The sequence below is a fragment of the Chionomys nivalis genome, chromosome 4 (genome assembly GCF_950005125.1).
Source record: "Chionomys nivalis chromosome 4, mChiNiv1.1, whole genome shotgun sequence".
NCBI classification, from domain to species: Eukaryota; Metazoa; Chordata; class Mammalia; order Rodentia; family Cricetidae; genus Chionomys; species Chionomys nivalis.
In genome coordinates this window covers 117,059,766-117,073,298 of record NC_080089.1, presented here as the reverse complement: position 1 = coordinate 117,073,298, position 13,533 = coordinate 117,059,766, and the positions used below count along the sequence as shown (strand labels likewise).

The following is a 13,533-nucleotide window of genomic DNA, read 5'->3' as shown; positions in this document are numbered from 1 at the left end:
TATTTCCTGTGTCCTTGGCTCCTCTAAAAAGGTGCATCATCTTGGTGTCTCTCCCTGCCCTCCATCTTTCCTGGGCTGTAGATTGCATTTCCTTGCTTCTTGAGAATACTACTTACTGATTTTGGTTTGCAGGTGGTAATTTTGGGCTCTGCACAGCACATCTGAATTCTGTTCTGTAGACCAGATACCGAGTGTTCCCTGGCTGTCATTTAATTTATCAGTGGCTCAGCTTGTTTCTTTCAAGGCTTATTTTAAATTCTTGTTGCCTCAGCTGTGTTAATAGGGAATGTCATTTGGGGTCTTGGTTAAATACTCAGTCTTCAGCAAGGCCCCCACCTGGGTTGTTGGGATGTGCCTCCAGCTCTGTGAGATGGGCAGCTTCCATAGGACCAGGTTTGCAGGGGTGACCGTCAGCGCACCTCCCTCAGTTTCATACAGGGAACATCTTAGAACTTAGCTAGAGACTTTGGGGAGCACCGAGCAGGTCCAAGTGCTCTTTATTCCTCCGCCCTTTTCTTTTAGTTCCTCAGCAGACACAAACTCCGGCCCCAGCTCCTCACTGAGGAAGAAGACACGCCCAGCTCAGGCCTACCACCTGCTTCTCAGCTGGAAAGTTCCATGCTGTAATCGGAGGGAACTGGATTCAGGCTCCCCCCTTGGGAATCGGACAATTTCTGTTAATAACACTGAAGGAGAATAAGACCGTTACCACTATTTTTGAGCCAAATTTGAAGCAAGCTTTATTAAATACTAGCCAGGATGTTCGACACTGGTCAGGTCCATACCCGGGATCCCCAGAGAATGGTACCAAATTATGTTAGTCAATTGCTTATCAAGACAAAACCTACAAGGCTGCATACTTCCTGCCTCCATCTGATCAGGAGCAAGCATACGTCCTGAGGTACTTCCTGCCTGCGCACCTCCCAAGTACCTGTTATCCAGCACACCCTGTCCAGTTGGGACAACCAACCTTGTTTATAGTGAAAACATGTTGCTAATTGTCTTTCATGAACAGCCTCCAGCACCAGGAAGTTATCTGTCCTTGGACAAGTGGGGGCTTACAGGTTAGAGGTGTTTTTGTTTGTTTTATAGATCTCTTAAGCACATTGACTTAAACTTGATGTTATGGTTTTTGTCTCTTTAAGAGACAAGCCATGCCCACTCCCTGCAACCCCTGCCCTCCTCTCGCCATCTTAGTTTCTTACCGCTCCTTTTGGTGCACATGCTTCCCTCTCTCCCGCTCCCTTCTCTGTCTCTCCCCTTTCTCTTCTCCTTCTTTCCCCACTCTTTCTCTCCTCTAAGTAATAAATATCCAATTCTATCCTGTATGATGTGTCTGTGCCCATGTACCTGCCACCTGCTCACACCCCGGTCTCGCTGGAACCAGCCTGCCAGGACCAGCCCAGCACCGCATGGTTGGGCCCGCTGCTCAGGGACCGGCAGCCGTCTCTGCCTGGGACTAGCTACTCCCAGAGCCTGCTGCCTGCCTATCACCGCCAGGGATCTTGCAGCATTTTTAACACTTGGTGCATAACTTTTGCCCTCACACTTCCTGTCTAACATTTGGAGAACAGTTATCTCCTGTACTCGATCTGGGGTTAGCATCATGAGTGATAAGACTGGTGTGTGCCAGTACCGTCAGCCTTAGAGGACTGCTGTGTACCAGTTATGCTATCATCTAGAATTAGCATCATGTATAACAGGAGAACTGTTGTGTGCCTGTCACGGTTTTTCAACGCTCTTTTTGAGTGAAAACACTCGCATTGGCGAGAGCCATAATTCCCTCCATCATTCCTGTCCTCTGTTTTTCCTGCCACCAAATTCACAGGTGTTCACTTAACATGGGTGTTACGGCCTGAAAGAAACAGAAGTCCTCATCGGGTACCCTGAAGCCCGGTTATCAAGGCACTCTCTCTCTTCTTAAGTCAGCTTCCTTGATGATTGGTTGATTCAACAACCTAGTGACCGAATACCATCTGTGTTCCCACACCAACTCTGTTTAAACACATGTTCTCCATTTTAAAGGTGTGTTCCTTCATTAGATACTCTTTCTGCGAGGAGCTTGCCATCCAGCTGGGAAGAAAAGCCTCATCTGAGATGGTGTCACATACTGGGAGAATATACATAGTCTGAGTGCAAAGGGGAGAATTACGGGGAGGGAGCCACGGCTGCAGTGGTGTAGGGCAGTGAGCCTGCCTCTGTACAGAGCCGTGGGAACAGGGCACCTTGGTGTGATGGATGGCAGGGAAGGCAGTGGCTGTGCGCTGAGGCTGGGGGTGAGCTGCAAGTAGGAGCTGGAGTGTGAATGTGAACGTGGGTGAATGCTGGGCTGGGCTCATTCTCAGCCAGGGAGTCATCAGCAGGACGCTCTGCCTACGGCAGCAGTAGAGGGTGCTGTCTGCAGTGGTGAACACAGTGTTGTACCAGGAGTGGGGATCACATGGGCCTTTGACCTACCAAGCTGTTTGCTGGACTTGGCTCTATGATTAGAGGAGGTCCACTTAATGACCGTGAGGCACCAGGACAAGTGTATCAGGTCATAGCAAAGGTTATCACTGCCCCTAAATCCTCCCCATCTTCAGAAGTCCCCAGTGCTATCCCTCTGCTTCCAATCCAGGACCGTCCTAGGCCAGCAAAGAGGGGGAGCATAGGTGGGGAGGATGCTCCCCAGGAGAGGGCTCGGCCAGCAAAGCATCTTTGGGAAAAGGCAGCTTGGACAGAAGGGTGAAGGGGCAAAAAGGAACAGCATGTTGGGGTTTTTTTTTCTCTAAGGCAGCTGCTAAGCATCAAATCCCAAGCCTTCTTTCATTCTAGACCAGTCTCACTGCAGACTCCCACACTCTGCCCACGATGGTGCTGTACAGGAGCCCCAGGCTGAAGACAGGAGAAGGAGGTAAACGTGACTCAGGGCAGGGGGGCTCCTCTGGGAGGGGAGAGGCTGCAGGAAGCAGAGTGGACTGAGAGCTGTGGGGAGAGGGAATGGGTTCCTCCTACTCAGAGGCCTCCCGCCTTGCACCCAGCTGTGGAAGCCAGCTGTGGTGTCCTTCAGACAGCCAGGCAGCACTCACCCTGCATCTGCCTTTCAGTATCTGAAACTTTCTTTAAAAGTGGGACAAGCTGGGCAAAGTGTTAGCAGGTGGGGAGAATTTCTCCTTTGAGGGCTCAGACTAAAGTCTTACAGTGGAGCTAATTAAGCTTCCAGCCCCAGTTTTAAAAATGCTTCAAGTTCTGTCAATCATTCCTTTTGATTTTTTGAAAGATGTAAAATATCTGTATTTTTCTGATCACCCAAGCAATGCATATTCATTATAAAAATTTAAATAGTGCTGAAGTACATGAAGGTGAAAGTGAGCACCCCAGAGGTGATGCACACTGTGTGTCCACGTGGGGAAGAATCTAGGACCAGCCAGCCTTCCTCAACGCAGGGAAGAATCTAGGAGCAGCCAGCCTTCCTCAGCGTTCTCAGTGCTGGCTCTCTCTGCATGGTGGAGGCAAGGGACTGGCTGGCTGGCGCGGATCATGTCTGTGATGGGCACCATGCTCCACACAGCGCCCTTGACATGACTTGTTATAAAAGCCACTCTGCCTAGCAGACAGATGTCGTCTTTTGCTGGTTTTCCCATGTTGGGTGCCAGAGATGGTCTCTCTCCTAGTCTGTTTTTGTTGTTTGTTTCTTCTTACTCCTTCTTCTTCTTCTTCTTCTTCTTCTTCTTCTTCTTCTTCTTCTTCTTCTTCTTCTTCTTCCTCCTCCTCCTCCATCTCCTCCTCCTCCCTCCTCCTCTTCCTCCTCCTTCTTCTTTTTCATAGAATTGTTAAACTTTATTTCAAGAAGCTTGGGAAGGCACGAAAATCCACATGTGGTGTGTGTCCAAGCACACTTTAAGGAGTTTGTACTGTGGGATCTAAAGTCCTTGTGACATTGCCTTGTGTAGCTAATTTTTTCTGTGTAGCCCTGGCTGTTCTGGAACTCACTCTGTAGACCAGGGTGGCCTAGAACTCAGAGATCCACCTGCCTCTGCTTCCTGGATGCTGGGAATGAAGGCTGTGCCACACCGCCCGGCTAAGAGCAATTTTCAGTCTCTGCTTCCCCCTGGGTAAGCTTCTCTACTTTGTCCTTGAGCACATTCCATGTGTTTGTCATCTGTGTTTGTGTGACGTGGCTGTTTGCAGTTTCCTTGATGGTTTGTATGGCTATGGTACTGGTGAATACCCTTTATATACACGAGTTACTTTCATCACCTCTTTAACTGTGGTCAGCTGAAACTTCATTGTCAAATTTCTTATACTTGTTGATGACCTCATCACCTGAGGGTGTGACTGATGATGTCATCACCTGAGGGTGTGACTGATGATGTCATCACCTGAGGGTGTGGCTGATGATGTCATCACCTGAGCGTGTGGCTGATGCCATCACCTGAGGGTGTGGCTGGTGACCCATTCACCTGAGGGCATGGCTGATGATGTCATCACCTGAGGGTGTGGCTAATAACCTCTTCACCTGAGGGCGTGGCTGATGACCTCTTCACCTGAGGGCGTGGCTGATACCTCTTCACCTGAGGGCGTGGCTGATACCTCTTCACCTGAGGGCGTCGCTGATGACCTCTCACCTGAGGGTGTGGCTGATGATGTCATTACCTGAGGGCATGGCTGATGGCCTCTTCACCTGAGGGCATGGCCTCCTCTGTCTAAGATTGTGGTCAGGTTGGATTGTTTCTGTGAGTTATGTGAACTGCAGAGACCTCCGAAGTGAATTTTTTTTAATGGGTTAGATGAAATTTATTCCTGCTAGGTCTTAAAATCCATCTTCTCATTTCCTTGCTTATGTGCTAACTCACCTCTTTCTGTCTGGTTCCTGTGACATCTGTCTGGACTCTGTCCGCTGCTATACCCTTTCATTCCTATGTTGGAATCACAGTATTTGAATTACGGTCTGTGGAAATGTTTCATGGGCAGTGACTTCGCTCTTAAAAACCCACTCGGCTGTCATCTCACACGTTTCAGTTTGTCAAGATCTGTAAGCCTTCAGTGAGAGCCTGAGCCCCTGTGGTGATCACATGGATATGTGGGGTTTTTTCTTCTACACTTTCTATTGAAGCTCATCGGCCTCATCTGTCTTTTTGCTGTGTGTGTGATATGTCCTCATTCTGCGTTTCTCCTCAGACCCATCCCTGAGTCATTGTGTAGGATTAGCTGTCACTAGGCCATAAAGGGGTTTTTCAGTCGTGTGGTAAGTATGCCACACTGACTGGTAATGGATGTTTTGCCAAGACCCATGTCACATGAACAGTGATAAGCTGCTGTCTCTGGTTCTGCTATTTCGAGCTTATTTGCTGCCTGTCTCTTTTGGTCATCCCAATAGAATCTAGAAGGGCTATCGGGAGAGGCCTCTTCTTTTTGTTTCTGGCTTCTGTGGATTGGGCGTGCCTCTAGTGTTCCCCCTGAGAGAGCGAGCACACATGCCCAGACAAGGCCAGGAGATCTGTGTATACAGCCTCTTCTCAGCTGTTCCAGGGAGCCAGACTACCTCTGCCACAGTCACCAAGTCCGTCAGGACATGGCCCACGACTGCCAGCCTCCGTTTCAGCCTTAAGTTCAACCTCAGGAAACCAAATGTGGTGTCCCTGGCTGGAAAGAAGGCACCCTGTGTCTTCTAACTTCCTCACGCCCCCATCTTCAGTGAGGCACCTCGGGTTTCTCTGTCTCTATCCTTATGGCCCTCCAGCCTCTGGCTGCCCTGAACCGTGGCTTCCTCACTACAAGCTCTAGAGCTGCCTTTGCAGGTTCCCCTTGAGGTGACCTTGGTTTGTTCAGGTGCACCCACTGATCGCCGTGAGCAGCAATGCGTTTGCAAAAGAACAGAAGTGAGTTTCTGGACGGCTCAGGCCTCTGGTACCCTTGTCTCCACTTTCTGCAATTCTAGTTGCATTGGCTGCAGGAAAGCAGCCGACAGGGGTGGGGCGGGGCACATAGCCCTTTCTGGACATCGGTTTATCATCTGTGAGGTGATTGCTGGGGTGTTAGCATTGGCAGAAGCTATGTGAGTAGCGATGGGAATCGTCAGACATTGGATGATGCACTCCCTCAAGCTGGGATATCATGATGACTGACTTGAGGTGTGGGAGGACACTGATTTATAGTGACAATCCAAGTTTAATGTACATTTCTATTGAACTTGTATAGGAATGGCGCTTTGTGTGGAGTGCTGACAGGCTCTGAGCCTTTCACAAGGCGCTCCGTCCGTCTTCTCAAGTCTGTAGTGAGGTTGTTTGGGTCTCTGTTGCCTCTCCCCTCGTCCTGGTGTTGAAGGCTTTGTCCCCGGTCTGTGGTACTGTAAGAAAGCGACAGCCACTTCGCTATGAATGCAGCTTGATTGACAGATGTATCCACAGCCCCCAGGACTCAATTACCTCTCAGGGCCCAGCTCTGGATACTGCTCTGTGCAGGACCAAGCCTTGCGCACTTGAGTCTTGAAGGGCTTTCCATACACATCAGCTAATATTTGTTTGCAGTTGTCATAGCAACCGTGGTGATAACCAGAGTGTCTAAAGCAACTCAGGTGATCGTTCTTGTATGCTTTGGGGGGGTCAGAAGTCTAAAGTGTTGGTAGGCATTTTACTTCCAAAGACTTGGTTTTATACCTTGAGCAGGCAAACCAGAAAGTTTTATCAGTTCCATCTTTGCTTAGCCACGATCCCTTCTTGCCAAATTCCAGCATTTTAACTTTATTCCAGTAAAGTCATAATCCCTATTACTTTAATGTCTCAGGAGACCCTGGGACTCATTGAGTCTACCTGGGTCCCCTACATTACTGCCTCAAACTTTGTTTATTAACCCAGTCATGTCTGCAGACTCCTGTTGGTTAACCCGGTCATGTGTTCAGATCCTGCTGGTTAACCTGGTTATGTCTGCAGACTCCTGTTGGTTAACCCGGTCATGTGTTCAGATCCTGCTGGTTAACCTGGTCGTGTCTGCAGACTCCTGTTGGTTAACCCGGTCATGTGTTCAGATCCTGCTGGTTAACCTGGTCGTGTCTGCAGACTCCTTTTGGCTAATCTGGTCATGTGTGCAGATCCTGTTGGTTAACAGAGCCGTGTTTGCAGATTCCTATTGGTTAACCCATGCAGACTCCTGTCGTTGAACCCGGTCGTGTGTGCAGATCCTATTGGTTAACCTGGTCATGTGTGTAGACTCCTGTTGGTTAACCTAGTTGTATGTGCAGACTCCTGTTGGTTAACCCGGTCATGTGTGCAGACTCCTGTTGGTTAACCCGGTCATGTGTGCAGATCCTGTTGGTTAACCTGGTCATGTGTGTAGACTCCTGTTGGTTAACCGGTTGTATGTGCAGATCCTGTTGGTTAACCTGGTCGTATGTCAGATCCTGTTGGTTAACCCGGTCATGTGTGCAGATCCTGTTGGTTAACCCGGTCATGTGTGCAGATCCTGTTGGTTAACCCGGTCATGTGTGCAGATCCTGTTGGTTAACCCGGTCATGTGTGCAGACTCTTGCTGTCACATGAAGTCAGCTCACAGATTTCAGAGATGCGGATGAGGGCATCTGAGGTCAGGACACGTCAGGACATGTGTGGAATGAACTAGACCAAGAGGACTCGGAAGCTTTTAACCTCAGTGAACTGTGGGCTTGTGTTCATGCGGCACCAAGCTGCTGTGGGTGTTATTTGTTATCCTTAGGGCGAGGGAGGCTGAGCGCTATGCTCTGTGACTTAGGACCCCACAGTTCCCCAGTGTTTCCATTCATACCAGATCACGGGGTCCAAGACCACGTTCACCCTTCACACTCTGTTGACGCAGGTCTTAGGCTGGGTGTGGTGGTACATGCTGGAAAGCCTAGCTCTTGGGAGGCAGAGGAAGGGGGATTGCAGTAAGTTTGAGGTCACCAGTGCCTGTTTGGTGAATTCCAGGCTGCTTGGAGTTATGTAACAAGATCTTTTCTTTAAAAAGCACATAGACGAAGGGACAGGGGAGAGGGAAGGGGGAAGAAAAGGGAGGAAGGGGTGGAGTTGGCTTGGCCTGCGGGCTGTGGATACGGTGGAGAAGCACTGACCGACTAGAGGAAGAACGGCTGCCCCGCGTTCCTCACTCACTGACCCCCTCTTCCTACAGAGGCGGATGTTGGTGAACCCCAAGGAGGTGACCCCAGGTCAGCAAGATGCAAATGTGAAGCCCCCCAGAAGGAAGCCGTGTTTGGTCGGGGTCACGTTTGGGCTTTAGAGCTGTGTTCACATCTTAGAGACAGAACTGCCAAGTGTCTTCCCCAGCCAGACGTTCCCACAGTGCTCCGGGGTCTGCTTTCCTCTCCAGCAGATCACAACAAAGTTGCACTGTAATAAGGACGCCGTGACCGGAGCTGGGGCAGCTCATGCACATTAATATTCCCAGAATGCTGAGCGCGTGGCCTGTGAGGCGAGCTCCTTGAGGATTTGCTCATAATTAATACAAAATCATTCTCAGAGTTTTTGATGAGTTGGTTATAATGAATGCAGAATAATTCCAGGGTTCTTTGACTTTTAATGAAGTTTGGTTTCTCTTAGAGATGTTGGGTTGGAGCAATAACCTGTTACTCTTGGGGCTGGAGAGATGGCTCAGTGGTTAAGAGCACTGACTGCTCTTCCAGAGGTCCTGGGAGGTGGCTCACAACCACCTATAACTTCAGTTCCATGGGATATGATGCCCTCTACTGGCCTCAGCAGGCACTGCGAGCACATGATACACATGTACATACAAGCAAAGCACCACACATGTAAAAATGAAAATAAAAAATATTATTATAGTAGTATATAACATGATGGCTGGGGAGTGCTAGAATGCTTTCCATGCGCCTTTACAAATGCATGTGTGTGTGCGCGTGTGTGCATGTGTATGTGTACATGTGTATGTGTGTGCATGTGTATGTGTGTACATGTGTATGTGTGTGCATGTGTATGTGTGTGCGTGTGTGTGTGCTATGAAGCTTCTAGGCAATTGTGCCACTTTTACCTGGTTTTGCCACCAAGCTACAACTCTGAAGCCTATGTAGTTTAGATAAAATTTACCTCAATTTTTATCACGTTTAGTGATAGAATTGTTACTTTTTCATTTGCTGGGAAAATTCAATGTGTTTGCTGGAAGCAGTACCTCACACTATGTGGAGACCAGAAGCTTCGAGGGCTGTGCTTGGCCCGGTTCCCACACAGTTGGTTGTCTGGGGGCTCGGGACAAGCGGGTTGTGTGTCCAGCAGAAGTGGTGTTCAAGACATGTCACGCTTCTTTACCAGACACACCCACGTGTCAGATTTCGTCAAGAACACGTGGGCCTGCACGGCGTTGGTGTCCACCATCCTGCTGATGTTTTATGCTCGCAGCGTCCTTTCCTCCTGTGGCTCCTGACTTGGTCACGTAATCTGCGAGGATAATGTTAAATGCAGCAATAGTAACGATATCGCCATAGGTGTGCCCGGCTGCACACGGTGCATTGCTTGCATCACTGTACCACGTGAGGGCTGGCGGTGTGAGGCACAGGGATTACAGCAGGACAACCCCACCAGTTTATAAATTAGATGGTTCTTTATATTGTAATCAATTGCATTGTTGGACTGGAGAGATGGCTCAGAGGTTAAGAGCACTGACTGCTCTTCCAGAGGACCTGAGTTCAATTCCCAGCAACCACATGGTGGCTCACAGCCATCTGTAATGAGATCTGATGCCCTCTTCTGGCCAGCAAGCATACAGACAGGCAGAATGTTGTATACATAATAAATCTTTAAAAATAAATAAATTGTTTAAATGCACGAGGAAAATATCACTTGCATCATGTCCTGGAAATCACCCAATTGTCTGTGTCCTCTTGAGAGACACCCGGCCATGGGTCCGCTGGTCCCTGACTGGTTGACCTAGAGACCCTGTGTGTAACGTAGGTGTGATGTGTAACACATTCTGCTTCAGTCAAGCCTGCTTGTGTGGATGTGTGTTTCTGAGTGTGGTTTGGGGGTCTCTTGCCTTAAGAGGCCCCTTGGTATGAGTTCACGTGTGCAGCTGCCCTGCTGTGTCCTGAAGACGCTGTTGCCTTGTGTTCATCCCCCGCCTCAGGCTCTGACAGTCTCTCGACCTCGTCCACAATGGCCTGAGCCGTAGGAGGAGGGCAAGATACAGATCTATCCCAGTTAGGGCTGAGCAGCCCACAGTCTCTTATTCTCTGCCCCTGACCATGTGTGGGTCTCTGTTAACTGGTATCCATTGCAGAAAGGAACTTCCCTGAGAATGGCAAGGTCAAGACGCTACGTCGTGATAGTGTGTAGAGCAGGCTCAGGCTAGGCCAAGTCTCAGCAGGGAGAGCAGAGGTGGGCACAAGCCCCTGTCCCCCTTCCTCCCCCAGTCAGGGAGCTATTGGCAGCTGGTGGCTCTTAGGAGAAAGGCAGTTCTAAGAATGTTGCTCCTGGTACATTGACCACATTCTGGTGGAAGGTCTTTCATCCAGGAACGTGTGGGCAGCAGCACACATTGGACTTTTGTTAAAACAAACAGACACAGCGTTGGATGAGTAGGAAAGGGGAGTGGATCAGAGAGGAGCTGGGAGAGGCGTGACAATGACCAAAACATATTATATGAAATTCTCAAAGAACTTAAAAAAAAAAAAAAAAAAAAAAAGGAAAAAAGAAAAAGAAAAATCCCTTGGCCCAGTCTAGATTCCTGAGCGAATGCTGGGGACCTGAGGCTGAGAAACCTTCATTTTAAACAGCTTTCTCAAACAGTGAAAGTGCCCTGCATGGTCTGTGCCACCCTGAGTCACAGGGCCTCAAACAGGTCACGTGTCATGTATTTCTATCATCTTATGACATGTATTTTTCCTTTTTTTCTACCATCAGGACTCGTTGGTCATGTCTGTAACATGTTCACAGTAACTGCCACACTGTGCTTAGACGGGGACAACAAAAACAACATAGAGCCGGCGGCCACGCTGCTGGCGTCGCTGCTCGATATCCTGCTGGGAATGCTGACGCACACCTCTAGAGTTGTTCGGCAGGCTCTGCAGGTGAGTAGGCCCCTCCACCCCACACCCGCCCGCCGGTCGGTTCTGCCTCTGTGTTCTCTGCCATGTGAGATGGGAACACGATCCAGGACAACCTTTGTCTTGGGTGCATCTGGGTTGGCCATGAGTGGGCAGATCTCTTTGCCCACCCTCAGCAGGAAGCCGAGCATGCTGGGAGCAATAGATGGTCGCACACATGTGACATATGTGTATTCAGCAGGAAGCTGAGCATGCTGGGAATAGCAGACTGGATGGTTATACACATAGCACATATGTGTCTGAATCTATTGTAGTTACTCATTCTTGTCACAAAATATCTGAGCAAAAGCAGCTTAAGGAGGGCTTTATTTGGCTCACAGTTAGAAGGGGTACATTCTACCATGATGGGCAGGAGCATGAGGTGACTGTTTCCGTTAAGTTAGCAGTGACGTAGCAGGCGGACATTGACACCAGCGTCCATCTGGCTTTCTCCATTTCTGTTCAGCGTTGGCCCAGCTCGTTAGATGCCTCCCTCTCCTGGGCAATTCTAAGTCAGATCAACTTGACTGTGAAGGTGGCTGTCCCAGGTGTGTGTCCGTCTGTCTCGGCGAATATTCCATAGATCCCATCTGGGATGTGTTCCCTAGCCATGGACAGTGCAGGTCAGCCATGAACATGGCCCACGTTTCGCCCTGTGATCTGTGAAGGGAAGAGGTGTGGTTTACTGATGCTGTGTGTGACAGGTGCCTTCTGGGCTCACTGACCACTGAATCATGTGACACTTAGATCAGGAGACTGGCACGCCGCAAGGTCAGATCGTTGGCCTGCTTAAAGTCTCAGTGGAATGACCAAGCGTATGTGTCGGACGGTTCCTCCTGGCTGGGATAGAAGCAGATGCTGCGGTCGAGGCTGAAATGGCATCTCCGGTCTTGTCTCTCCCGCCCCCCCCCGTCAGTCTCTCTTCCGACAGCTCTGTCCTCACTGCTGCCTCCCCAGGGGTGGTTTGTGAAGTTCTTTGAGACAGGGAGCTCTATCCACTTGAGCGCCGTGGCGGTCATAGCCTGTGGAGGATCACGCCTCGGAGGCTGTACATTAAAGGGTCGGAAGTTGAACAACTCCAGGACAGTAGTGGTACACTTTTGACTTACAGGTGAATAGATAGGTAGGACACTCGGGGCTTTAAAAACTAAAGCTCCTTAACCCAAACCGTTTCCTGGTTCTCTTCAGGCTACCCATACCCCAGTGCACCATGGTTGTTTTTAGCCTTTGACCCCGCTCCTCTCACTGTCTTCTCAGTCCTCCCTGCAGTAGGAGCCAGGCATTGCTCTCTGAGGGGGCTGCTGGCTTTGATCTCCGTAATGCCTAGTGTCCATCTGCAGGAAGTGTGTCCTCGAGGCTGAGTCAGAGAAGGAGCTGGGGAAAGAGCTGAGTGCCCATCAAAGACAAGTCCACCCATCGGGCCCTGGATGCTTTCAAACCTGAGGGTTTTCTTTGGCACTTCGAAAAACCAAAATAAATAAATAAATAAATAAATAAATAAATAAATAAATAAATAAAAATCCTCCACACTGGGGCCGTGCCCGCTCCACACTGGGGCCGTGCCCGCTCCACACTGGGGCCGTGCCCGCTCCAAACTGGGGCCGTGCCCACTCCACACTGGGGCTGTGCCCTCTCCATACTAGGGCTGTGCTCTCTCCATACTGGCCCTGCTTTATACTGGGGCTGTGCCCTCTCCACACTGGGGCTGTGCCCTCTCCACACTGGGGCTGTGCGCTCTCCATACTGACCCTGCTTTATACTGGGGCTGTGCCCATTCCACACCAGGGCTTTGCCTGTTCCACACCAGCTCTGTGCCCGCTCACACCGAGGCTGTTCCCTCTCCACATTGGGGCTGTGCCCGCTCCACACAGGGACTGTGCCTGTCAAGCCCGTGTCTGGCATTTGGCAGGAGCATGGAACCAGGCACTTTTATTCTCAGCCAGATCAGGAGAGAACGAGGCGTGATAGGTGTGCGTTTAGCCTGAGCACGCCACAGTTTCGTGGTTTCTGCACACTGACCAATTGTGGATCTCTGTGTTCTTTGCCATCTGGTGTAGGAGGCAGCTTCTTTGATGAGGGTTGAGAGACACAGTGATCTGGGGTACAGGAGCCACTAGGAGTCATTTTATACAACAACAGAAGTGGGTTCTTCATACTCTCCCAAGGCTCAGGGATCATTGAGTTCTGAGAACCAGAGGCCGTGAATGCATGCAGGGAAACTGCCTTCCAGACACTAAGACCTCACAGTGACTGGCCGTGCACAAGACCTCCACAGCCAAGCCAGACAAAGTCCCAGCCAGGAAAGGGGAGGTGGCCAGGAACCACATCCCTTGCCGGGGAGCTGTTGGCAAGTGACAGCTGCTTGGAGGGAGTGGGTTTTCCACAAAGGGTGGCTCCCAGTTGGTCAACCACTGTCCAGGACAGGCCCCACTCCCAGAAGTGTTTGAACAGTGTAGCTGGGCTGGTTTTCAAAAAGTAGGGAACAACAACAT

General features: G+C 50.0%; 1 protein-coding gene across 3 annotated transcripts in view; it reads left to right on the top strand.

The window, feature by feature from the left end:
• Window positions 1-13,533, top strand: part of Ulk4 (unc-51 like kinase 4) — a 294,534-nt gene that overhangs the window by 174,972 nt on the left and 106,029 nt on the right. For all 3 annotated transcript variants that reach the window (XM_057769024.1, XM_057769023.1, XM_057769025.1), the window contains one exon: window positions 10,860-11,026. In XM_057769024.1, the coding sequence (XP_057625007.1) occupies window positions 10,860-11,026 (167 nt within the window). The remainder of the gene's footprint in view (window positions 1-10,859; window positions 11,027-13,533) is intronic.